Source organism: Coregonus clupeaformis, chromosome 21 (assembly GCF_020615455.1).
Source record: "Coregonus clupeaformis isolate EN_2021a chromosome 21, ASM2061545v1, whole genome shotgun sequence".
NCBI lineage: Eukaryota > Metazoa > Chordata > Actinopteri > Salmoniformes > Salmonidae > Coregonus > Coregonus clupeaformis.
Genome location: NC_059212.1, coordinates 51,866,101 through 51,893,496, shown reverse-complemented (window position 1 = coordinate 51,893,496; position 27,396 = coordinate 51,866,101). Strand labels below are relative to the sequence as shown.

Sequence of the window (27,396 nt, the reverse complement as noted above, 5' to 3'; positions counted from 1 at the left end):
CTCAAAACAACTGTAAACTCAGAACTGGGAAATCTGATTTTAGTGAGTTCAAGACAACTGGGAACTCGGACAAAAACAGGCTCAGACTGGGAAAATAAGTTTTGAACAGTCTTCCAACTCAGAATTGCAAGTCGGGAACTCTGGCCTCTTTCTAGAGCTCTGACCTGAAGATCACTGATGTCATCATGATTCGACCTTGTTTTTTACAGAGTTCCCAGTTGTCTTGAAAGCACCATAAACCCAGAGAATGCCAGACTTTGATGACAAAGTTTGATGACTAAATTTGCCCACGAAGGACCACCACGCCACCTTCCTGTTCAAGTGAGCACAGCACAACAAGGTGAGTCCAAAAATATATTGTACGTGCTGCATAAATGATGTAATATGCCAGGGAGATATGTATACTGTAGCTAAGAATACTAAGTGTATGTTGTGTAGTAAGATGTTAGTAGCCCATGTGCCTCACCCTAATAATCTAGTCCCGTTTCCCCTTCTAATTTCGCCTACTGTTCTAACTTGGTGGTGCACATGTAGCCTATAGCCTGTTTTAGAGAAATGTAATCATCAAATATTGTAAGAGCTTTCATTGTCTGCTTATATGCCCCCTTTATTTATCTTACAGTTCTGACTTGGTGTACAGGAAGAATACTGGATTTACTGAGGACAAATAAACTTTTCTACATCAGCACCCATTTAAATTAGTGAGAACAGGGGGCTTGTCGCCAACTGGCCGTGTCCAGCTGTGAGAGGAGATGTAAGGGCTGTGAGGGGAGATTGTAAGGGCTGTGTGGGGAGATGTAAGGGCTCCCTCTCCCTCTCTGTAGGTATAGGGGCTCAGGGGGGCTGTCTGTACGGCTGGAAGGAGGGGTTGGATGTATGGTTGGATGTATAGTTGTAATGTGGTGCTGGCTGGTTTATTGTACGGTGGTTGTTGTGTACTGTGTAATGTGATTGTGTGCAGGTAGTGTTTTATCCTCTAGATCTGACAGACTCCGCAGGGGACAGACAAGTGGACAGACAGCCTCTCCCAGGGGAGTGTGTGTGTGTGTGTGTGTGTGTCCAGTAAGCTCCTCACTCACCCCCATGATAATTGAAATGCACGGCTGTTGTCTTCATAATTCTGAAAATCCCTGACAGCGTTGCTCACTTTAATAACCTTGAATTTCATACTCCTGCTATTCTAAATTCTTCTCCTGCTGTCTTTTCTATGTTCAGGTTTTCCCATTAGTTTGCTATAAAGAATGTACGATGGTGAAAATGTCCACACAAAAAATTGCCAAACTGAAACTATGAATATAAAAGACCATATGATAGAGATTTTCAATACAATAAAATCATCTTCATATAAAAATCATTGTGAAAGTTTTTCTATTATATAATACTTTCCTGTGCCTTTGTCTACAATACTGACAAAATCATTTCTACAGAGTTTGGAAATAATGTACTAGTGCTTTCAGTTTCTTCATACAGTACAACATTACTGTACCATCATGGTGGCCTTAACTTGTGTGATCATGACACACACACGCACGCGCACACACAAACACACAACTGAGATGACAATGAATAAAAAATGATCAAGTATGTCAGATAAAACTGAATTTGATATGTCCCAAAATAAAAAACTACAGCTCTTATCCTGATTTCGAAAAACGACATCTCCCAATATCCCGGGTGTTCATAATCACTACAGTTTTACATGTACAGTCGGAGTCCACCATTTCTTGGAATCTTGTAGGCTAAGGGGCTAAAGTGCATGATCAAGGCGACCGGCGACAGAGCCACTAGCACAGTAGGCACTTAGTGACAGATGAATTCTGATAGGTTGGCTGGTAGACGGTGCGCATAGTGGTCAGTGTGCTATTCTCTTCTGATTGGGTGAAAGTTAGGAAGTTAAGGAGGATGGTTAAGAGTACTGCTGAGTGAATTTCTGATGGAACTCCTTTACTTTAGCCAGTAAGATCTTTAGCTTGTCTGTGGGCGGCAGAATGGTCATCCTGGAACGAGGGAAGGAGGAAGGGAGAGAGTGAAGAAGTAAAGGGAGAGAACATCGTCAAAAAGCTGTAAAATAAATCATATACTCCACACCTTGGTAAACTGTTACATATCTTGAACTTTGAATGAAATGCAGTGCATTGGAAATGAAAGGCCATATACTCTTCTTCTGTTGCATACATTTCCACCTTGTTAGGTATAGCAAAAAGGGAAATTATGCCCATCTAAGGATGTGAAAGGTTGCGATAACATGTTTGAGTAAACTGGGTTGTCCAGACCTGAAGTGGTAGGTGCCGTCCTTCTGTCCGAAGCCACTCCCTGGGACCAGACAGATGCCAGTCTCCTCCAACAGCTTCATACAGTAGAACATGTCTGGAGCCTGGCCAAGTGCCTGTGGGGGAGGTGGGGGAGGTGGGGGAGGGAGAGAGAGAGGGAGAGAGGTATTACAGTACTGTACACAGGAAACACATCTCACAATCAAATATATCAACTTAAATGTTGTACAGTGCATTCGGAAAGTATTCAGACCCCTTGACTTTTTCCACATTTTGTTATGTTACAGCCTTATTCTAAAATGGATTAAATAGTTTTTTCCCCTCAACAATCTACAGACAATATCCCATAATGACAAAGCAAAAACTGGTTTTTTGAATTTTTTAGAAACTGAAATATCACATTTACATAAGTATTCAGACCCTTTACTCAGTACTTTGTTGAAGCGATTACAGCCTTGAGTCTTCTTTGGTATGACGCTACAAGCTTGGCAAACCTGTATTTGGGGAGTTTCTCTCATTCTTCTCTGCAGATCCTCTCAAGCTCTGTCTGGTTGGATGGGGAGCGTCGCTGCACAGCTATTTTCAGGTCTCTCCAGAGATGTTCGATCAGGTTCAAGTCCGGGCTCTGGCTGGGCCACTCAAGGACATTCAGAGACCTTTCCCGAAGCCACTCCTGCGTTGTCTTGGCTGTTTGCTTAGGGTCGTTGTCCTGTTGGGAGGTGAACCTTCGCCCCAGTCTGAGGTCCTGAGCACTCTGGAGCAGGTTTTCATCAAGGATCTCTCTGTACTTTGCTCTGTCCATCTTTCACACGATCCTGACTAGTCTCCCAGTCCCTGCTGCTGAAAAACATTCCCACAGCATGATGCTGCCACCACCATAGGGATGGTGCCACGTTTCCTCCAGATGTGACACTTGGCATTCAGGACATAGAGTTCAATCTTGGTTTCATCAGAGCAGAAAATCTTGTTCCTCATGGTCTGAGAGTCTTTAGGTGCCTTTTGGCAAACTCCAAACAGGCTTTCATGTGCCTTTTACTGAGGAGTGGCTTCCGTCTGGCCAATCTACCATAAAGGCCTGATTGGTGGAGTGCTACAGAGATGGTTGTCCTTCTGGAAGGTTCTCCCATTTCCACAGAGGAACTCTGGAGCATTGTCAGAGTGACCATCGGGTTCTTGGTCACCTCCCTGACCAAGGCCCTTCTCCCCGATTGCTCAGTTTGGCTGGGCGGCCAGCTCTAGGAAGGGTCTTGGTTGTACTAAACTTCTTCCATTTAAGAATGACGGAGGCCACTGTGTTCTTGGGGACCTTCAATGCAGCAGACATTTTTTGGTACACTTCCCCAGATATGTGCCTCGACACAATCCTGTCTCGTAGCTCTACGGACAATTCCTTCGACCTCATGGCTTGGTTTTTGCTCTGACATAGACAGGTGTGTGCCTTTCCAAATAATGTCCAATCAATTGAATTTACCACAGGTGGACTCCAATCAAGTTGTAGAAACATCTCAAGGATGATCAATGGAAACAGGATGCACCTGAGCTCAATTTCGAGTCTCATAGCAAAGGGTCTGAATACTTATGTAAATAAATTCTAAAAACCTGTTTTCGCTTTGTCATTATGGGGTATTGTGTGTAGATTGAAAAGGGATTTTTTTTTTTACATCTATTTTAGAATAAGACTGTAACGTAACAAAATGTGGAAAAAGTGAAGGGGTGTTGAATACTTTCCGAATACACTGTATGTATAGTGTAATTGTTGTTTATTGATGTGTATACAGGGCTCATCCCACAAAAAGGACCATGGTAAATTCTTGTGGTATTGACTGACCTTAGCTTCATTGATGGATTTCTCTGGCAGGCTGATGTTAGGGAATGAGTACATGGCTCCCTGAACAGGGTTACAGGTGATCCCAGGTACTGTGTTCAGAATCTGCTCTGTCAGCTTAGCCTTCTCTGCCAGGAGACTGAGGGTGGCTGTGCGCTCCTGGACATGGAGAAGAGGGTGGGAGTGTGTGTGTGTGTGTGTGTATGTTGTGTGTGTGTATGTTGTGTGTGAGTGTGTGTGTGATTTCCATATGGGCCACATACACAGAGTACACCACACATTAGGAACACCTTCCTAATATTGAGTTGCACCTCCCCTTTTGCCCTCAGAACAGCCTCAATTCATCGGGGCATGGACTCTACAAGGTGTTGAAAGCATTACACAGGGAGGCTGGCCCATGTTGACTCCAATGCTTCCCACAGTTGTGTCAAGTTGGCTGGATGCCCTTTGGGTGGTGGACCATTCTTGACACACGGGAAAAGCGTGAAAAACCCAGCATCTTTGCAGTTCTTGACACAAACCGGTACACCTGACACCTACTACAATACCGTTCAAAGGCACTGAAATATTTTGTCTTGCCCATTCACCCTGTGAATGGCACACATACACAATCCATGTCTCAATTGTCTCAAGGCTTAAAAATCCTTCTTTAACCTGTCTCCTCCCCTTCATCTACACTGATTGAAGTGGATTTAACAAGTGACATCAATAAGAGATCATAACTTTCACCTGGATTCACCTGGTCAGACTATGTTATGGAAAGAGCAGGTGTCCTTAATGTTTTGTATACTCAGTGTATATTGAATGTGTGTCACTGTCAATGTTGACAGTCCGGTAAGTCATTTTGGATAGAAAATGTCTGCTTACTGACAATATTATTACCTTCATGAAGGTGGTGTGGGAAGGTTCTCCAGGCTGGGGAGGGTTGACAACGAGGTCCATCAGAGCCTGACCAGGGACGGGGGGACACAGTCTGACCGACACCAGCTTCGAGAGCTGGGCCTGCACCTCTGGGTCCATGTTAATCACCTCCATATAACCCCCACGGAAACCACACCTAGCAGAGAGAGGAAGAGAGAGAGAAACCAGGTACAGGGGCAAGACAGAACTGCACCATATCTACAGGTCTAGCTATTTATATATTGGTTGAATAAGTAAGGTCATATAATGGTTGATATTTCAGGGTATGTTAAATTAATGAGAATGATCTTACTCTCCCATGTAGCACTTGGAGGTGGAGTGGAATGATGCCAGTTCTACAGTGTCAGAGTACTCTGGTCCCAACTCAAATAGCACCTTCTTAAAGGAATGGAATTGGCAACCCTCCGCATACACATTATCCTGGTACACCTGGAGGAGAGGGACAGAGAGAGAGGGATGTCAGGGGGTAAGAGAATAATGTAGAGGTGAAATTATGTTTATGTGGAGGATGACAAAAAGGTCTGATTGGTTAACCTCATCAGCCATCAGGAAGAGTCGCTCTTTGGCAGCGAATCGGATCACGTCCTCAATACACTGTCTGCTCTGGACCTGACCTATCACAGAAGAGGAGAGGGAAAGGCTCATATGAGCAGAACTTGACATTTTCGTTTCTGTCAAAGTGGGATCTATGTCCTCTTGCGCCATCTAGTGCCATGACTGGGAGGAAAACGGATATTTGCGAGATAATTAGGAATAAATGGGATGTCACAGAATGAAGGGTACCGTAACAGTTTTCCTTGGGTTGGATTTTTAAATCATGCCCACATGCCCACAGCTGGCAGCACCCAAGTAATCATCAATTCGGAGCGCAGTTGCACGAGACCCGATCATAATGCCCATGGTCAATTTGGTTTGACATTCCATATCCCTATGGGGCTAGTTAGGGACAATCAGTAAATTACACAATGTACATGGGCCAATATTTTTAAATGCCAATAGCTCTCAATTTCAATGACTTAAAACCTCAAACCAACTATAAATTGTAGAAATGCATAAACAAATACTGAATTAATTTAATGAGACAACTAAAAGATGTGCAACATGGAAATATTGTCCCATTTACATTGTGTAATATATTGACGGTCCCTAACTAGCCCCAAAGATAGGCTGTCCAAAGTCAAACCAACTTTGCCATGGTCGCACAACACCGGCTGAAGTTAATTGGCGAAAGAAGTTCGCTAGCTTGTTAGCTAGTCTAGGCTACTTCCAGACATTTTACATTTACATTTTAGTCATTTAGCAGACACTCTTATCCAGAGCGACTTACAGTTAGTGAGTGCATACATTTTTCATACTGGCCCCCCGTGGGAAAATAAATAACTGGTTAGACAGTTTCAAGTTATCTAGAAGGGTGAGTGACTGTAACTGTGTACTGTTTTGGCAGAGTGAAAATACAAACACTTCCAACGGTCGAACACACACAAGAGAGAAACCCACATCAAAGCACGCCTCCAAGACCCAAATCTCGTTCTCAGTCGCATTTCCTAATGAGGAGAATTGAAACCAAGGCTAAATCGGGAAGTTCAGCCCCCGTTAGCTTGTTTACTTACCAGTGGGGTTACCAGGGTTGATGATGCAGAGGGCTTTGGGGTTGCAGTGCTTCCTGGCCTCCGCTAGGGAGCGCTCTAGCTCACTGAGGTCCATGCTCCAGCACTTCTCCTCGTTCAGGTAGTAGTTGACCTGCACAGCACCCAGCTCAGCCAGGGCAGCCGAGTACAGAGGGTACTGAGGGATGGAGATCATCACCCCTGTCCTCGACGCACCCTCACCACACACCAACAGCTTCAGCATGGTCTGGGAGAGACAGGGGAGAGGAGAAGGGAGTGAGTGGATGAGCAAATGATAGGTCATTCAATCAATCAATCAAGAATAATAGGTGATAACGTTGCTGGGTGATAGACTGACTGATGGGTGCATCTCAAGTCTATAATCCTCAACGCTCTCCATCCGCCCTCCTCTTTATCTGCAGTGTTACTTGAAAAATACAATACTTGAAAAATACAAAGTTCTTACTACAATGCCGTCGCTTGCGCCGGTGGTGAGGTAGACATTGTCTGGGTCACAGGGTACGCCCATGTCCCGACGCTCGATGTAGCGAGCCACGTCCTGCCGCACGCAGTCTATTCCCTGGCTGGCACTGTATGCACCTGAGAGAGAGAGAGGGAGAGAGCGAGAGAGCGAGAGAGAGAGAGAGAGAGAGAGAGAGAGAGAGAGAGAGAGAGAGAGAGAGAGAGAGAGAGAGAACTCAATACACTACAGCACTCCAGGACCGGAGTTGGAGGTCAATTCATTGGTTATGCGGTCACCAAAAGGTTACCACGGCCTATTGGCCCAAAAATCCTTCTATCTTAACTTACATCCTTCCAATACACAATCCATCAAGTAAATTAACAACATACCCACACTACTCCCTCCACAAGCCTGCAGAATGCGGCGTGCTCTGTTTTTGGCATCCTCTGGAAACATGTTTTCATTCAATAGTTCCGGGTAGGAGCAGAGTGCCAAGACCTTGAGGAGGAAGAGAGGACAGAGAGTTAAGTGAGGAACAGACAGGAGTTGATGCAGAATTATGTACACAAATCTGCATGAAACACCACATGAATCTGCATGAAAAGGTCACAATGGGGTTTTGCCATAGACAGAAGGGTTTCAAATGATAAAGGAGAATGAAAGACATCCTGTAATCAAAAAGAGAACTGAGGTTTTAGATAAATGGTTTGGAACTTAGGGAATAAAAGCAGACCTGGCGGAAGAAGGTGATTGGCTGCTGGCCCATGGCATGGGCGTCACCGATGTTGGCCTTGATAACCTCAGTGAAAGGCTTCTTCACTCCCTTCAGGACAGAGAAACAAGACACAAAACAATGAGAGAGGCTGAGAGAGGATGAAAAGATTAGGGCAAGGAAGAAAGTAATGGATGAATAGAATGATTTCCTGGGTCCCAGCGGTGTGCAGGGCAGAAAGGCAGACCAATACTTTACCATATTCTTTATAAACTCATAATTAACCATTTATAACTACTTATCTGAGTGTGTCACTCTATAAATAAGACATGAGTATGAGGTCAGTTCCTTCTGGAATATGAGGTCACGTCCTCCTGGAATATGAGGTCACGTCCTCCTAGACTCCAGCCACGGCTCTACTCTCTAATCTCAGATGTCTCCACTACCTCAGGTAAAGCTAAAGGTGCCCCTCTACTGTAATCATGCTATCATGAGAGCAAACAAGAGCTCTGGAAAAGGTTTGGCGTTGGCGTCAACTATATTTCTCTTTCTGTCTCACTCTCTTTCTCCCTCCCTCTCACACTCTCTGTCTCGCTCTCTCTTTCTCACCCCCCTCTCCCAACTTCTCTCTCTCAAACAATGTTTGTCGATAACAAATGCACTTAAATAGACAACCTTTAGTAACAGCCAAACAGCTCTTTATAATTTTCTTTACCATTTGTTTTTACTTATTCAACTCCAAAGCACAAACACAAAATCAGGTATAGTCTTTTCCAGGAGAAATGATTTGGCACAATGCAAACATACATTAGTTCAATACGTGCTCTCCACTCCTATTGCCTTTGGTCCTAAAATGTAGGACATTAGTGCTGTTAAAAAACATAAAACACAGGAGTAACACAATCCAATGTTAGCCGAGTCTGTGAAGGTGTAATGTGTAAATGGGGCAGGGTTGGCAACTGAAAAGTTAAGATAAGACACACCTACCTACAAATACATACACATAATGTCTGCAGAGTGGAGGGAGTCAAAACAACATGTGACATTTTAGCCTAACGCCACACTAAGTGTACAAAACATTAGGAACATCTTCCTAATATTGAGATGCACCCCCTTTTGTCCTCAGAACAGCCTCAATTCGTTGGGGCATGGACTCTACACAGTGACGAAATCGTTCCACAGGGATGCTGGCCCATGTTGAGTCCATTGCTTCCCACAGTTGTGTCAAGTTGGCTGGATGTCCTTTGGGTGGTGGACCATTTTTGATTCACACGGGAAACTGTTGAGTGTGAAAAACCCAGCAGCGTTGCAGTTTTTGAAACACTCAAACCGGAGCACCTGGCACCTACTACCATATCCCGTTCAAAGGCACTTAAATCTTTTGTCTTGCCCATTCACCCTCTGAATGACACACATACACAATCCATGTCTCAATTGTCTCAAGGCTTAAAATTATTCTTTAACCTGTCTCCTCCCCTTCATCTACAATGATTGAAGTGGATTTAATTAGTGACATCAATAAGGGATCATAGCTTTCACCTGGATTTACCTGGTCAGTCTATATAATGGAAAGAGCAGGTGTTCATAATGGTTTGTACACTCAGTGTATATTAAAGCAGAGAAAATGCTATCTGGAAAACAAAAGGAGACATACACATTCCCAGGCTGCCTGGAAGGCTTGTCAAGTGTTACATCAGCTAGACTCCAGCTGTAGAAACAAACAGAAGTTAAGTAGTAAAGCAGGTGTCAACTGCAGAGTAAAAAAAAACAGACTCAAAACAGACATGGAGAATGGTAAAAACTGAATTTAGGGAGGTTGTCAGGGAGTGTGGTGACAGTATTTGGTATTTGGTATTTTATTAGGATCCCCATTAGCTGTTGCAAAAGCAGCAGCTTCTCTTCCTGGGGTCCACACAAAACATGAAACATGACATAATACAGAGCATTAATAGACAAGAACAGCTCAAGGACAGAACTACATACATTTTTTTAAAGGCACACGTAGCCTACATATCAATACATACACACAAACTATCTAGGTCAAATAGGGGAGAGGCGTTGTGCCGTGAGGTGTTGCTTTATCTGTTTTTTAAAACCAGGTTTGCTGTTTATTTGAGCAATATGAGTTCCATACAATAATGGCTCTATATAATACTGTACGCGTTCTTGAATTTGTTCTGGATTTGGGGACTGTGAAAAGAACCCCTGGTGGCATGTCTGGTGGAGTAAATGTGTGTGTCAGAGCTGTGTGTAAGTTGATTATGCAAACAATTTGGGATTTTCAACACATTAATGTTTCTTATAAAAATAAGAAGTGATACAGTCAGTCTGTCCTCAACGCTTAGCCAAGAGAGACTGGCATGCATAGTATTTATATCAGCCCTCTGATTACAATGAAGAGCAAGAAGTGCCGCTCTGTTTTGGGCCAGCTGCAGCTTAACTAGGTCTTTCCTTGCAGCACTGGGCCACACAACTGGACAATAATCAAGATTAGACAAAACTAGAGCCTGAAGAACTTGCTTTTTGGAGTGTGGTGTCAAAAAAGCAGAGCATCTCTTTATTACGGACAGACCTCTCCCCATCTTTACAACCATTTAATCTATATGTTTTGACCATGATAGTTTACAATCTAAGGTAACGCCAAGTAATTTAGTCTCCTCAACTTGTTCAACAGCCACACCATTCATTACCAGATTTAGCTGAGGTCTAGAACTTAGGGAATGATTTGTACCAAATACAATGCTCTTAGTTTTAGAGATGTTCAGGACCAGTTTATTAGTGGTCACCCATTCCAAAACAGACTGCAACTCTTTGTTAAGGGTTTCGGTGACTTCAGTAGCTGTGGTTGCTGATGCGTATATGGTTGAATCATCAGCATACATGGACACACATGATTTGTTTAATGCCAGTGGCAGGTCATTGGTAAAAATAGAAAAGAGTAGAGGGCCTAGCGAGCTGCCCTGTGGTACACCACACTTTACATGTTTGACATTAGAGAAGCTTCCATTAAAGAAAACTCTTTGAGTTCTATTAGATAGATAGCTAATAGAATCCATGATATGGCAGAGGTTGAAAAGCCATAACACATACACTACCATTCAAAAGTTTGGGGTCACTTAGAAATGTCCTTGTTTTCGAAAGAAAAGCAATTTTTTTGTCCATTAAAATAACATCAAATTGATCAGAAATACAGTGTAGACATTGTTAATGTTGTAAATGGCTATTGTAGCTGGAAATGGCTGATTTTTTATGGAATATCTAAATAAGCATACAGAGGTCCATTATCAGCAACCATCAGTCCTGTGTTCCAATGGCACGTTGTGTTTGCTAATCCAAGTTTATCATTTAAAAAGGCTAATTGATCATTAGAAAACCATTTTGCAATTATGTTAGCACAGCTGAAAACTTGTGCTGATTAAAGAAGCAATAAAACTGGCCTTCTTGAGACTAGTTGAGTATCTGGAGCATCAGCAATTGTGGGTTCGATTACAGGCTCAAAATGGCCAGAAACAAATAACTTTCTTCTGAAACTCGTCAGTCTATTCTTGTTCTGAGAAATTAAGGCTATTCCATGCGAGAAATTGCCAAGAAAGATCTCATACAACGCTGTGTACTACTCCCTTCACTGTTCATTGTTGGCATTTCCTGCCTAAGTTTGCCCACTTTGCCAATGAAGTAATCATTCAAATAATTGGCAACATCAAATGGTTTTGTGATGAATAAGCCATCTGATTCGATGAAAGATGGAGTTGAATGTGTCTTTCTACCCATAATTTCATTTAAAGTACTCCAAAGTTTTATATCATTGATCTTGGCTTCATAATACAGTTTCTTCTTCTTTTTGTTGAGTAGTCACATAATTTCTCAATTTGCAGTAAGTCAGCCAGTCAGATGTGTAGCCAGACTTATTAGCCACTCCTTTTGCCCCATCTCTTTCATCCATACAGTTTTTCGATTCCTCATCAATCCATGGAGCCTTAACAGTTCTAACAGTCAGTTTCCTAACAGGTGCATGTTTATCAATAATTGGAAGAAACAATTTCATAAATTAATCAAGTGCAGCATCTGGATGCTCCTTATTAATCACATCAGACCAACAAATATTGTTTACATCATCCACATATGAGTCACAGCAAAATCTTTTGTATGATCTCTTATACACTATTTTAGGCCCAGCTGTTGGAACTTTGGCTTTCCTGGATATAGGCACTATATTGTGATCACTGCATCCAATGAGTACGGATACAGCTTTAGAACAAAGTTCTACAGTATTAGTCAAAATGTGATCGATACATGTGGATGATCTTGTTCCTGTAGTGTTTGTAAACACCCTGGTAGGTTGATTAATAACCTGAACCAGATTACAGGCACTGGTTACAGTAAGAAGCTTCCTCTTGAGCGGACAGCTTGATGAAAATCTGTCAATATTCAGGTTCCGAAGAAAGTAGACCTCTCTGTTTACATCACATACACTATCAAGCATTTCACACATATTATTTAAATACTGACTGTTCGCACTTGGTGGCCTATAGCAACATCCCAAAACAAAAGGCTATAGATGTGGCAAGTGAACCTGCAACCACAACACTTCAATAACACTTGACATAAGATCTTCTCTAAGCATTACATGGATATGGCTCTGAATATATACAGCAACATCTCCCCCATAAGCATTTCTGTCTCTTCTATAGATGTTATAGTCTTGTATTGCTACTGCTGTATCATCAAATAAATGTCATAAGTCAGTCTCAGAAATGGCTATTATATGAATGTTATCTGATGTTAGCAAGTTATTGATTTCATGAACCTTATTTCTAAGGCTACATATATTAATATGGGCTATTTTCAGCCCTTTCCTGGGTAGCTTATCAGAGATAGACATAATACTGGAATGAGCAAACAAAGCAAGATAAAAAAAAAATACATTCAGCAGTCCATTAATCAATTGGTGTGTGTGTGTGTGTGTGTGTGTGTGTGCTGCAGGGTTGAAGCTACGAACCCATAGGCTTGGCTCTCTCATCCCTTCCAGGTTTCTGGGAGGGAGGGTGGACAATGAGCCTGTCATAGCGGATGTAAGGAATGTCCCCACGCGCTCTGGCAGCTTTCATGACTGGGATAAGTTCTTTCCTCTTCTGACGCACTGTCATGAGCCCTCTCACTCCACCGGGTTACCACCTTAATGTGTTTCCACTATCTTCCACTCTGCTCATCTCTCTCTCTCTACTCAGCCTAACGAGCTCCACCTGCCCCTGCTCTGCTCGGCTCTAATTACTCTGCCAGCTGCGCTGCATTACCCACTAACCTCTCCCAGTATTTAAAGTCCCGTCTCTCAGCTCTCCTTTGTCAGATCGTCTGCAAAGCTCACACCCGGAACCTGTGTGCTCGCGCTTCTGGCTCACCCTTGTTTTGTGACCCCGGACCTGCCTGATTCTTGGATACTCTTCTGCCCCAGGAAGACCAGACCTGCTTTCTGCCATTACGACTCCTGACTACTCTTCGACCCCGGTAACTCTGACCAGCCTTCTGCCTTGCTACAACGTATTTGGATTTCCCTTGAACTGTACTTCTGCCTTGTTTCATCCGCCCCGTTGTGTCTGTGTTTCCTCCCCCCCCAGGACTTCTGGACCACCAACCACCGGCGTCATCGGACGCACCGCTGCCACTGGGGGCACAGACCCAGCACATTGGACGGGATAACCCCTGGAGCCTTCACTCACTCCCTACTTCCCTTCTCCCTTAAGTTTTAATAAACTTTCTGGTGTGACGCAATTGTGGTCCTCTTGTCGTCTGTCTGAACCGTGACAGTACGATCTGACCATCATGGACTCAGCGCACACTTCCCCCCGACATGGAAACCGAAGAACCTGAGCAACCCACCGCCATGCTACGCCTGGAACACACTGAGAGAGAGCTAGGCCGCATGAGCGGCGACATCACCTCTCTGCTTCAGGTCGGCCACCAACAGCATCAGCAGTTCCAGCAGCACCAGCAGCAGTCCCAGCAGCAGCAACAACAACTCGCCAGGATCATTCAACTCCTCACCAACCTTACCCCAGCCAGTCTGCCCACCAGCCCTGCCTCCGAGTCACCTGCCCCGGTCATTTCAGCCGCTGCCCCGGAACCCAAGATTGGAAACCCCGAGCGGTTCAACGGCGATTCTACCCAGGTCCGGCCATTCCTGACTAGCTGCCGACTTCAGTTCTCCTTGCAGCCAAGGACCTTCGCCACGGAGGGGGCTAGGGTCGGGTATGCCATCACTCACCTGACGGGCCGAGCTCGACTCTGGGGAACAGCAGAGTTCGAACGTCAAACCCCCGCATGTGCAACCTTCGACCTGTTTGCTGAGGAGATGCTGAAGGTGTTTGACCTGGATTCACCAACCGCAGAGGCGTCTCGTGAACTGTTCAGTATTCGACAAGGCAGACGTACAGTCGCAGACCATTCCATCGACTTCCGAACCCTGGCAAGACGAAGTTCTTGGAACACACCATCGTTGGTGGACGCGTTCTTCCATAGCTTGGCTGACTATATCAAGGACGAGTTGGTCTCCCATGAACTGCCTTCCACTCTTGATGAAGCCATCGCACTGACTGTCCGGATCGACAGAAGGATACAGACCCGTCGTCGTGAGAGGGGGCGCCAAGGTCCACCAACTACCGGCATTCGGAGAGATCCGACTGGGCTCCTGTCAGCTACTGCCACTCACCCAAGTCAGCTTGATCAGTCTGAGCCTATGGAGATTGGGCGAGCCTCTCTCACTCCTGCAGAGCGCCAGCGCCGCTTCACCTCAAACCTCTGCCTCTATTGTGGAGGTGATGGACATCGATGTGGTAACCTGCCCTTTAAAAGCCGAAGCTCACCGGGCATAGGGGAGTCCGGTTGAGCTCAATGACCATCCAGTCCTCCGACCGCAAACCCTTGCTGCAAGTTCACCTCCGCCTCTCTGACTCTACTCACACCCTGGCTGCTCTGGTGGATTCTGGGCGCCCGAAGCCAACATAATGGACATCAAGCTGGCACGCCAACTGGGACTGGAGAACCTCCGTTTGACACCTCCTATTCCTGCCCGGGCACTGGACGGACACTTACTCGGATCGGTTACTCATGTCACGGCCCCGGTCTTGATGGGTCTGTCCGGAAACCATCAAGAAACTATCCAGTTTCACCTGCTCCCCTCTCCAGGCCAACCCCTCATCCTGGGTTACCCATGGCTCCGCCGGCACAACCCTCAGCTCGACTGGGTGACCGGGGTGATCAGGGAGTGGGGAGAGGACTGCCACCGAACCTGCCTGCTTGCTGCCGCACTACCCCCTCGGCCAGTACCTACTAACTCCGCCCCTGACCTCTCCCATGTCCCAGAATGCTACCATGGTCTCAGAGAAGTGTTTAACAAAGCAAGAGCCACATCTCTGCCCCTCACCGACCGTACGACTGTGCCATCGACCTCCTCCCTGGAACAGCCCCTCCAAGGGGCCGTCTTTATCGTTGTCTGCTCCTGAAAGAAGGTCCATGGAGGACTACATCAATGACTCTCTGTCCACAGGATTGATCCGTTCATCTTCATCTCCGGCTGGTGCTGGCTTCTTCTTTGTGGGGAAGAGGGACGGATCTCTTCGCCCCCTGCATCGACTACAGGGGACTCAACGACATCACAGTGAAAAACCGTTACCCTCTCCCTCTGCTCACCTCTGCTTTTGAGTTGCTCCAGGGAGCCACTGTTTTTACCAAGTTGGATCTCAGAAACGCTTACCACCTAGTGCGGATCCGGGAGGGAGATGAATGGAAGACCGCATTCAATACACCAACAGGCCACTACGAGTATCTGGTTATGCCTTTTGGCCTCACCAATGCTCCTGCTGTGTTCCAGGCTCTAGTGAATGATGTACTGCGGGACATGTTAAACAAGTTTGTCTTCGTTTACCTGGATGACATCTTAATCTACTCCAGAAACCTGTCTGAACACACCCGCCATGTCCAGCAAGTCCTTCATCGTCTTCTGGAGAATTCCCCTCTACGCCAAGGCAGAGAAGTGTGAGTTTCACGTCAAGACAGTGGCCTTCCTGGGGTACATAGTGGCAGAGGGAAGTATCCAAATGGATCCTGCCAAAGTATCAGCAGTCACGTCATGGCCAGTTCCGGAGAACAGAAAGAAGCTGCAACAGTTTCTGGGGTTTGCTAACTTCTATAGAAAGTTTATCCGGAACTACAGTACCGTTGCTGCCCCTCTCACTGCTCTAACCAGCACCAAGCAACCCTTCACCTGGACCCCAGCAGCCGACAAGGCCTTCAGTACCCTCAAGGTAAGGTTCACCTCCGCTCCCATCCTCCAGATGCCTGACGTGGACCGGCAATTCATTGTGGAGGTGGACGCCTCGGATGTGGGAGTTGGTGCTGTGATTTCTCAGTGGGCTGCGGAGGATAGGAAGCTCCATCCCTGTGCCTTTTTCTCACGTCGGTTGTCCCCCTCTGAGTGCAATTACGACATAGGGAACCGAGAGCTGCTGGCTGTGAAGCTTGCCTTGGAGGAGTGGCGTCACTGGCTGGAGGGGTCCACCATTCCATTTCTCGTTTGGACCGATCATAAGAACTTGGAGTACATCCGCACGGCCAACGCGGTTGAACTCCAGGCAGTCCCGCTGGGCCCTGTTCTTCACCAGGTTTAATTTCACTCTGTCATACCGGCCTGGATCACGCAACACCAAGCCAGACGCCCTCTCCCGTCAATTCCAGAAGGATGACAACCCCTCCAAGGATCCTGTGTCGATTCTGCCAAGTCCCTGCATCGTAGCAGCTCTGACCTGGGCTGTTGAGGAACAGGTGCTGGAAGCTCTCCGTAACCAGCCCGGTCCCAGCACTTGCCCAGCTGACCGCCTTTTTGTCCCCGAAAACCTAAGGTCCCAGGTCGTTCAGTGGGGACATGACTCCCGCCTAGCTTGTCACCCTGGCTCCACCCGCACTTACAACCTGCTCGCCCAGAGGTTCTGGTGGCCCGCTCTGAGAAAGGATGTACGGGAATTCGTCCAAGCCTGCCCCATCTGCAACCAACACAAGTCGTCCTGCCAGCCCCCCAGCCGGATTGCTGCAGCCCCTGCCTGTGCCCAGACGTCCCTGGTCTCACATCGCCCTTGACTTTGTCACGGGGGCTGCCCCCCTTCAAGGGGCAAGACCGTCATTCTCACCATAGTTGACCGACTCAGCAAGATGGCACACTTCATTCCCCTCCCCAAGCTCCCAACCGCCAAGGAGACCGCCCAGGTGGTCCTGGAACACGTCTTCCGGATCCACGGACTGCCAAAGGATGTAGTTTCTGACCGTGGTCCACAATTCTCCTCCGCTTTTTGGAAGGAGTTCTGTCACCTGCTGGGAGCCACAGTCAGTCTGACTTCCGGATTCCATCCCCAATCCAATGGGCAGTCAGAGCGGGCAAATCAGGAGCTCGAGAAGGCACTGCGATGCATGACTTCACGCAACCCCCACTCCTGGTCGCAGCAATTGACATGGGTGGAGTACGCACACAATTCTCTGACCTGCTCTGCCATCGGTATGTCCCCTTTCCAATGTGTTTATGGATACCAGCCTCCTCTATTTGCCAGTCAGGAAGGGAGGTTACTTGCCCATCTGCACTTGCGTTTGCCCGTCGATGTCGCCGCACCTGGTCACAGGCCCGAGCCACACTTCTCAGATCCGTTGCCAGCTACACTACCGGGGCCAACCGTCGGAGAATCCCTGCTCCCACCTACCATGTTGGTCAAAGGGTGTGGTTGTCGTCAAGGAACCTGCCACTCAGGGTGGAGTCGCAGAAGTTGGCACCTCGGTTCATTGGCCCATTCCCTATCATAAGAGTGATTAGCCCAACTGCTGTCCGGCTCCAACTGCCTAATTCCATGAGGGTGCACCCCACTTTCCATGTGTCTAAGATTAAGCCCATTCATGAGAGTCCGCTGGTCCCTGCTGCGCCTTGTCCTCCTCCTCCACGGCTCGTCGATGGTGGTCTGGTTTACACCGTCCGCCGCCTGCTTCGGTCCAGACGGAGGGGTAGGGGTCTCCAGTACCTCATTGACTGGGAGGGCTATGGACCTGAGGAAAGGACCTGGGTGCCAGCTAGTCGGATTGTGGATAGGACTCTCATCACCGCCTTCCACCAACGGCATCCTGATCAACCTGCAATCCGTAGGGGCCGCCCCAGAGGGATCCCTAACCGTCCTGCCCGCTCGGCTTCCTGTCCTGTGCCTGATCCTGTCTCGGGACCTGTCCCATCTCCCGACCACGGCCCTCCGGCTTCCTCCGAGGATGAGGGCGTTCGCTCGGACCGTTCGGAGGAGTTCTAGCCCTCCTCCGGCTCCCCTCCTCCCGCCCGGCGTGGTGTTGCTCTTGGGACTTCTGGGGCCGTCCCTTGGGGGGGTTCTGTCATGAGCCCTCTCACTCCACCGGGTTACCACCTTAATGTGTTTCCACTATCTTCCACTCTGCTCATCTCTCTCTCTCTACTCAGCCTAACGAGCTCCACCTGCCCCTGCTCTGCTCGGCTCTAATTACTCTGCCAGCTGCGCTGCATTACCCACTAACCTCTCCCAGTATTTAAAGTCCCGTCTCTCAGCTCTCCTTTGTCAGATCGTCTGCAAAGCTCACACCCGGAACCTGTGTGCTCGCGCTTCTGGCTCACCCTTGTTTTGTGACCCCGGACCTGCCTGATTCTTGGATACTCTTCTGCCCCAGGAAGACCAGACCTGCTTTCTGCCATTACGACTCCTGACTACTCTTCGACCCCGGTAACTCTGACCAGCCTTCTGCCTTGCTACAACGTATTTGGATTTCCCTTGAACTGTACTTCTGCCTTGTTTCATCCGCCCCGTTGTGTCTGTGTTTCCTCCCCCCCCAGGACTTCTGGACCACCAACCACCGGCGTCATCGGACGCACCGCTGCCACTGGGGGCACAGACCCAGCACATTGGACGGGATAACCCCTGGAGCCTTCACTCACTCCCTACTTCCCTTCTCCCTTAAGTTTTAATAAACTTTCTGGTGTGACGCAATTGTGGTCCTCTTGTCGTCTGTCTGAACCGTGACACGCACAGCTTCAGGATAGTCGTTGTTGAGAAAGATATACGTTCCTCTCAAGTTCTTGGCTCTTTCCAGAACAGCTACCTTGTCCTTGAACCTCAGGAACTTGACCACTATCGGCCTGGGCCTGTCACCTGGGCCGGTGGTGGGTTTTCCAGTCCTGTGGGCACGCTCCACCTCAATCTTCCTGTGGTTCAGCTTCAATTTCTCAGAGATAATTTCCCTCACTTTGTCCTCAGACTCCGTCCAGGTCTCATGTGGAGATTCTGCAATTCCGTCCACAACCATGTTGTTACGACTTGATTGTCCCTCAAGATAGTCTGATTTATCCGTCATTGTTATCATGGATTCACAGACAGAACTGATGTCCTCTCTCAATGGCTTACAGATTGCTGTAATCTTGCCGTTCTCCTGTTTCAACTCATCGAGCTGACCCTGGAAGAACTACAAACTGTTCTTTAGGTCCTGGACCTCTCTGGTCAGGTCGTCCATTCTTTTATTAGTCGAATCCACCAGTATTTGGACAAAGCACTTGAAGCTATTTTCTTGTTGTTGTAACAACTGCTTGTAGAACTATTTTTGTTCGTTTAAAAGATCTTTCACGTGTGATAGAGAGACACCACTGTCCTCGACAACGGTACTCCCACCGGCTTTGGTCTTTGTCATGGTAGCTAGCAATGTAGGCTACGCTGTTACTCCTCACAGTTCCAGACAGGGCAGGTCACAGGGAAGATTGAAAACAACAAACAGCAGGGATCTAGACATCCACAAACCCGGGACAATCCGCGGTCTCTGACACAATGGCTAACCGCGTCGCGGGCTGCGTTCAAGCCTTCAAGAAAACCAAGCTAGCTTGATATGCTGCTAGCTAGCAGCTAGGCTAGCTGCAACGTCAAATAGCTCCTCAGACCCGTCCTTGGTCAGCAGCATCACTGGACAGAGACTAGCAATGCCAGCAACTGATGCCAACTGTGTCGTGGGATCCAAACTAAAAAGTTAGTTTTTTATAGGCCAATAGAAACAGTGGGTAGCTGTCTGTACCATTTTCTCTGCCCTTATACAGTACACTGATTAAGTCCTATCGCTCGTCAAGAGTGCTGTCTATTGCATGTTCTTTGTAAGATGATTGAGACTATCCTATGGTTGATGTTGCCCTCTCTCTCTACCTCTCTACTCAGTTCTCTAGTTTTCTTTGCTCTTTCTGCACGTGTACATTTATTTGCCTCTCTTTTTCTGTCTCTGATAAGTTGCATTCTAATTGGTCTGGCAAAACAAATGTGAAGTCTGGCCAAAGAAAGTTGCATCGTTATGGATTCTAGTTTACTCTTCAAAAGTAGCGAAGTAGCAGAGGCAGGAGATGTAACATGACGCCTTTCATTCATTAAAGAAAGTGACAGCGTGCCGTGCTTTTGCGCAATCTTCCCGCAGTCTCCATGGAGACCCCTGAGGCTGTAGAAGGCATCTCTGTGGGCCTCTAGCCTGGTCCTAGATCTGTTATGACTAGGAGTTGGTAAGACAGCAAAAACAGATCTGTGAACAGGCTAGTGGGCCTTCTGTTCACCGTTCATCAGCAAACCGATTAGCAAGGAACAAAAGCTCTGACTGACATGACAACTGGGCTGGATTTGTTGATGTGATTTTGTTTTGCTCACACTCTACTTTTTAAATGTTTTTCTCTTTCTGCTTGGCTAAGAGGGGAATTAACTAATGATGACTATTTAAGTCGTCTCAGGTATCAGAACATTTTTCTGAACTTTATATGCACCTGAAATACTGCAGTTCCTCTGAGCCCTCAAAATAGGCTTGTGTGTTAGTAAGAGAAAATAGTAGAGGGTGAAAAGAGGATAGAGAGGGGGCAGAGAAAGAGAGAATGTATTTTGTTGAAAGTGCATGTTCTTTCCTTACCTATTTTAGACAAAGGCAAGCAAGTGAATGTAAGCTTTGTGTCCTGTTTTCACAAAGAAACCTAACACCCACCAGAGCTCAGTTTAAAAAGCAGGTTTTCTTAGTTACAAAAGACAAGACTGGTTTGGCCCAGCTAGACATGGAAGAGCCTACAGATAGAGTCCACCTGATACAGCACATGGTTTGTGTGTTAGAAGTTGGATATGTGGATGTTTCCATACATAACAAAACACGCATTGCTTCTATTTCTAGGTGCTCAATATGACATAAGGATGTAATAACTTCTTATGAAACCCCTGAGGTAGACTGCTGAATAACCCAGGTAGGCTCCTGGTTGGCTAGGGTGTTTGAGGATGAGTCAGAACAAATAGTAGAGAGAAGATCCATGAATCCAACGTTTTGCATTTGGGTAAAGCCATAGGGCCGTCTGGTGAAGGTCACCATAGACTTACTATGACAGTCCCTCCACCCCCCTACCCAGCTAGAGAGTGCATTTATTCTCTCTCTCTCTCTCTCTCTCTCTCTCTCTCTCTCTCTCTCTCTCTCTCTCTCTCTCTCTCTCTCTCTCTCTCTCTCTCTCTCTCTCTCTCTCTCTCTCTCTCTCTCTCTCTCTCTCTCTCTCTCTCTCTCTCTCTCTCTCTCTCTCTCTCTCTCTCTCTCTCTCTCTCTCTCTCTCTCTCTCTCTCTCTCTCTCTCTCTCTCTCTCTCTCTCTCTCTCTCTCTCTCTCTCTCTCTCTCTCTCTCTCTATTGGGGGGCGGGGCATCAACATTTTACTTAGGGCCCCCCAAAAGGCTAGGGCCGGCTCGGACTGCATGTGTGGGTATGGATGTGGGTACACAGACCCACGGGCAATTAAAGCCCCTAATGATGAGTTCAGATTTTTGTGGCCACGACCCCCATCAATGTTTCCCATCTCTGGTCTAGATCATTCACCCATTTCACATAACAAATGTCACGGGACTGGAGGGGGGCTATAGAAGTGATGAGTTATTGCTTTTAAGAGAGTTAAAGGAGACAGTGGTATTGGTCTGGGGTAAAGTGAGGATTTGACCTCTGACCTCTGATGATAGATGACATACTGTATATCATTGTGAGGTCAGACGTTTAAATAGAGCTGATGTAAAAACAGACCACAGACTGAACTGAATCTCTCAGTTTGCTGTTTGACTTGTGGACTTTGACCTCGATCTTTCTCAGCTCAGAGAACAACTTTGATACTGTATAACAGAGAACAAACAGTGACAAGGGCGAGAGAGACACAGAGGGCGAGGGAGAAAGAGTCGCAGAGGGCGAGGGAGAGAGAGACAAAGAGACAGAAACAGAGACAGAGAGCGAATGAGAGAGAGACAGAGGGAGAGGGCATGGGAGAGAGAGACACAGAGGGAGAGGGTGAGGGAGAGAGAGAGACAGAGACAGAGGGCGAAAGAGAGAGAAACACAGAAATAGAGGGCGAGGGAGAGAGAGACACAGAGACAGAGGACGAAGGAGAGAGAGACACAGAGACAGAGGGCGAAGGAGAGAGAGACACAGAAACAGAGGGCAAAGGAGAGAGAGACACAGAGACAGAGGGTGAAGGAGAGAGAGACACAGAGACAGAGGGCGAAGGAGAGAGAGACACAGAGACAGAGGGCGAAGGAGAGAGAGACACAGAGACAGAGGGTGAAGGAGAGAGACACACAGAGGCAGAGGGTGAAGGAGAGAGAGACACAGAGACAGAGGGCGAAGGAGAGAGAGACACAGAGACAGAGGGTGAGGGAGAGAGAGACCCAGAGACAGAGGGTGAGGGAGATAATGAGTGAGAGAGTGAATGCAAGAGAGTGAGTGAGAGAAAGAGAGAGATTGGGGAGAGAGTAATCTTCAACTGCATAGAAAATGGTCCCGTGTGGCTCAGTTGGTAGAGCATGGCACTTGCAACGCCAGGGTTGTGGGTTTGATTCCCACGGGGGAACAGTACAAATGAAAAAGTATGCACTCACTACTGTAAGTCGCTCTGGATAAAAGTGTCTGCAAAATAACTAAAATGTCAAATAAGGTCTTCTTCATTGTTGAACAAATAACTAGTGTCATAGGCAATCAGCTCCGTGCCTTTTTAAGACAGTCATTTAATTTCCGATGAGGGTCAATCTGCTTGCCTTCAAAATCAACAGATGACCAACAGAAGGCTCAACTAACCTGCAAAATGTTCATCTAACGTTCAAAGTAGTAGACTTTGGCTGGTGGGTGACACACTGAGTGTGTGAGCAAACGCACCCAAAAAGTCTAGATTTTTGTGAACATTTAGTAGACTAGAGGGAAAGGGAAGTGCAAGCACATGACAAGAGTTGCTCAAGTCATTGTAAACCAGTTAGTGCACAATTAGTACAAGGCTACACACAAATGGGATTCACAAGATCAAAATGGGATTTGTCCAAGTGAAATGTGCGTAATTATTGAGCTTCCGGTCTCAGTGAAAGAAAAAGTACTCAACAGAAATTCAAATCAAGGGGCCTACCGAGTGGCGCAGTGGTCTAAGGCACTGCATCGCAGTGCTTGAGGCGTCACTACAGACCTGGGTTTGATCCCAGTGTGTTTCACAACCGGCTGTGACCGTTGTCTGGGTTAGGGGACGGTTTGGCCGGGGGGACTTTACTTGGCTCATCGCGCTCTATAGAGTCCTTGTAGCGGGCTGGGTGCATGCAGGCTGACGTCGGTCGTCAGTTGAACAGTGTTTTCTACAACACATTGGTGCGGGCGGGTGTTAAGGAGTGCAGTTTGGCGGTTCATGTTTCGGAGGACGCATGACTCGACCTTCGCCTCTCCTGAGCCCGTTGGGGAGTTACAGCGATGAAACAAGATCGTAATTGGATATGATAGAAAAGGGAGGTAAAATACAACAAAGAAATTCTAATCACATTTTATTGTCACATGCACCGAATACTGTGAAACACTTACTTACATTTACATTTTAGTCATTTAGCAGACGCTCTTATCCAGAGCGACTTACAGGAGCAATTAGGGTTAAGTGCCTTGCTCAAGGACACAGACAGATTTTTCACCTAGTCGGCTGAGGGATTAGAACCAGCGACCTTTCGGTTACTGGCACTACGCTCTTAACCACTAAGCTACTTACAAGCCCTTAACCAACAATGCAGTTTTAAGAAAATACTAGTTAAGAAAAGATTTACTAAATAGACTAAAGTACAAAAAGTAACACAATAAAATAACAATAACGAGGCTATATACAGGGGCTTTCGAGTCAATGTGCGGGGGTACAGGTTAGTCGAGGTAATTGAGGTAATATGTACATGTAGGTAGGGGTAAATATATTTTTGCCATGGGGCAGAGAGAAAAAGTAGAATTTTTAATGAATTTATTTGCAACTTCTAATTAAGTCCTACAATGTGATTTTCTGGATTTTTTTTCTCATTTTGTCTGTCATAGTTGACGTGTACCTATGATGAAAATTACAGGCCTCTCTCATCTTTTTAAGTGGGAGAACTTGCACAATTGGTGGCTGACTGTATATTTATTTATTTTTTACACATGTTAGACTTGTTCTTCCACAGTATTTTGTGTAGATCATTGACAAAAAAAGTACAATTAAATCCATTTTAATCCCAAATATGGAAAAAGTCAAGGGGTGTGAATACTTTCTGAAGGCACTGTATATTTTGTGGCAATTTCGGCTATGGATCAAATGTTCTCATAATAGGTCTGTGGCAAAGCCATGACAGCAAACGAGCTTGGAACAGTGATATACATAATTTGTACATGCAAATCTGATTGGATACAGCGTTTGATTATTTAAATAATCCGCCTCAATTTAACTTCAGAGTTGCTTTTTTTCTTTCAGAGGGCTAATCGGGGACATTTACGGGGACATCTTTAGCCGGGGCCAGGCCACCAAAATTGTCTGGTCACCATATATTACGCAAGCCTACAAGCTGCTGCGTGTCACTCTGCTGCAGTTGCAAATTCAGAAAAGCGGAGCCAATGAGGCCACAGTCCAGCTAGGTTAAAAGTCAGACTGATGCAATGAGTCTAGCTGAGAGACAGTCAGTGCATGGCACAGTGTCAGTGAGAGATTGCTTTCCCACTTTGCAAACTGCAATATATTTAAAACCGAGAGAAACAAATGATTTACACAATAAAAAAAATAAAGAAATAAATGTAAACATAACAACTTGTAAGCTAATCAAAATCACAATATGATTTAATTAATACAGTTTATTTTAAGCATACCTCTCTCAGCTCTTTCTCGATCTGCACGGCGCGCTGTACAATGGGTCCGCGCACCGCATACTCGACCTTCTTCACAGTGGGGTTCATTGTGTCGATGGTCAACACCTTGTCCCGGGAGAACACTCCATTCTCTGTCATTTTCTCTTGGGCAAGTCCACGCCGACGTTCACTGACTCCTGAAAGTGCTCTACTCTGGGGGAAAAAAGGGGACAGCGGAGAGGGAATCAGCATTGAGCGGACCCCAGAGGCGAGGTGCCCCACGGGGTATTGCGCCCCGCAGCCGAAAAACCGTCCATTTCCTCCGTTCAAAACGCTCACGCTTCTGGATGGTAACATTTGTCCTATGCGCGAAGCAGACATGTTACAATATTCTATCTCTTTAGCTGTGAAGTGCTGCGACCCCCCTACGCTCAATAAATGCACATAGACAGACAACTGTTTGTTGTGCAACTGACAAAAAAAAAAAAACGCCCAGGGCTTTCAACCTTATAATTAAGACAGAATGATGTGAGTTTTTAAAACATAGTTAAGGGGAAGTGATAGTAGATCTATCTGTTTCTCCAACCCGTTATTCACAGATTGGTCCACTCTTTTCAACCTGAAATGTATGTCTTCTGCACAGCGTACACATTGTAACATTACTCCCGCATACACCCCTTTTGTGAGTTGAATCCAAACTTCATCCTCATTTGCCTACACACCGATACGTTGTCAGTCAGGATCGGATCTCCGGTTACCGAGACGACAGACACAAGCGATAAGCCTATGCGAGGAGACCCGGCGCAGCTTCAAACTTGCTCCCTTTCCATGGAACTCCCTCTTTTTCGTTGGTCAACACACACCCGGCGGCGTGCGCTAGACTATTGGGAGAAGACTGCGGACCGGGGGAATTCTGCAGAAATGTTGCGCAACTCCTCCTATTTGGACACGAGCCCAGTTCTCCCACTGCTTGTAGCACCAGCATATTTACACGGAATGTGCACTGTGCTCAACTGGTTTGCTCAACTGGTGAAGTTTTAAGGGCCCTCCACACTAGGCTAGTAAAGTTTTAGTGTGAATGACTGTGGTAGATGTTGCTTTATTTATAGCTGATAGTTCTTAAACATAAATAATACTTTCAAATGATATAACATTCCTAAATAACTATTCATATAGCCTACTTTCAGTAGGCCTTACCCCCAGTGCAATATTCGTAATTACATAATTGGGTTGATGAGCATGGTGACAGTGGATAGGAGATTTCCATTGCCACAGTGTGGACAGATTTCACTCAAAGAACAGGATCAACCATTGTCAGACAAAGTTTCAAGTATCAAAGTGGTCTTATTCGACTGATAAGGGACATAATTTAGTCAAAGTTATTTAGTTCTGTATTAAAGATGGGCTTCCTTTCTGAGCCCCCAGAGTCCAGTTATGTGAGGCCAGTGGTATTCTGGGAATGTGTAGGAACAAGGTCAGACCTGAAAGAGGAATAGGGTCACATATCAGCTGTCAAACAAACCTGTCTATCTGCTGAGGAAACACAGCATCTGTCCTTCTGCAACACGCGCCCATGCACACACACACACACACACACACACACACACACACACACACCTTTATTATTGCACAATGTATTGCACAATTCAAACACTTTGCTCTCCATATCCCCCTTCATACTGTACAGTGAGGGAAAAATTTATTTGATCCCCTGCTGATTTTGTATGTTTGCCCACTGACAAAGAAATAATCAGTCTATCATTTTAATGGTAGGTTTATTTGAACAGTGAGATACAGAATAACAACAACAAAATCCAGAAAAATGCATGTCAAAAATGTTATAAATTGATTTGCATTTTAATGAGGGAAATAAGTATTTGACCCCTCTGCAAAACATGACTTAGTACTTGGTGGCAAAACCCTTGTTGGCAATCACAGAGGTCAGACGTTTCTTGTAGTTGGCCACCAGGTTTGCACACATCTCAGGAGGGATTTTGTCCCACTCCTCTTTGCAGATCTTCTCCAAGTCATTCAGGTTTCGAGGCTGACATTTGGCAACTCGAACCTTCAGCTCCCTCCACAGATTTTCTATGGGATTAAGGTCTGGAGACTGGCTAGGCCACTCCAGGACCTTAATGTGCTTCTTCTTGAGCCACTCCTTTGTTGCCTTGGCCGTGTGTTTTGGGTCATTGTCATGCTGGAATACCCATCCACGACCCATTTTCAATGCCCTGGCTGAGGGGAGGAGGTTCTCACCCAAGATTTGACGGTACATGGCCCCGTCCATCGTCCCTTTGATGCGGTGAAGTTGTCCTGTCCCCTTAGCAGAAAAACACCCCCAAAGCATAATGTTTCCACCTCCATGTTTGACGGTGGGGATGGTGTTCTTGGGGTCATAGGCAGTATTCCTCCTCCTCCAAACACGGCGAGT

General features: G+C 46.3%; 1 protein-coding gene across 3 annotated transcripts; it reads right to left on the bottom strand.

The window, feature by feature from the left end:
• Positions 1-972: 972 nt before the first annotated feature.
• gpt (glutamic--pyruvic transaminase) lies at positions 973-25,861 on the bottom strand. 3 transcript variants are annotated; one of them, XM_041842748.2, is made up of 12 exons: positions 25,688-25,860; positions 24,987-25,178; positions 7,820-7,909; positions 7,476-7,584; positions 7,090-7,223; positions 6,627-6,870; positions 5,551-5,630; positions 5,309-5,445; positions 4,978-5,152; positions 4,099-4,254; positions 2,274-2,386; positions 973-1,997 (listed from the first exon to the last, which is right to left on the bottom strand). In XM_041842748.2, exons 2-12 carry the CDS (start codon positions 25,122-25,124, stop codon positions 1,907-1,909), a joined length of 1,467 nt encoding a protein of 488 aa, XP_041698682.1. In that variant the 5' UTR covers positions 25,125-25,178; positions 25,688-25,860; the 3' UTR covers positions 973-1,906. The 3 variants fall into 3 exon arrangements, with proteins under 3 accessions (XP_041698682.1, XP_041698683.1, XP_041698681.1); XM_041842749.2 differs by having other exon boundaries at positions 24,987-25,173; XM_041842747.2 differs by having other exon boundaries at positions 24,987-25,861.
• Between the last annotated feature and the right edge of the window lie 1,535 nt (positions 25,862-27,396).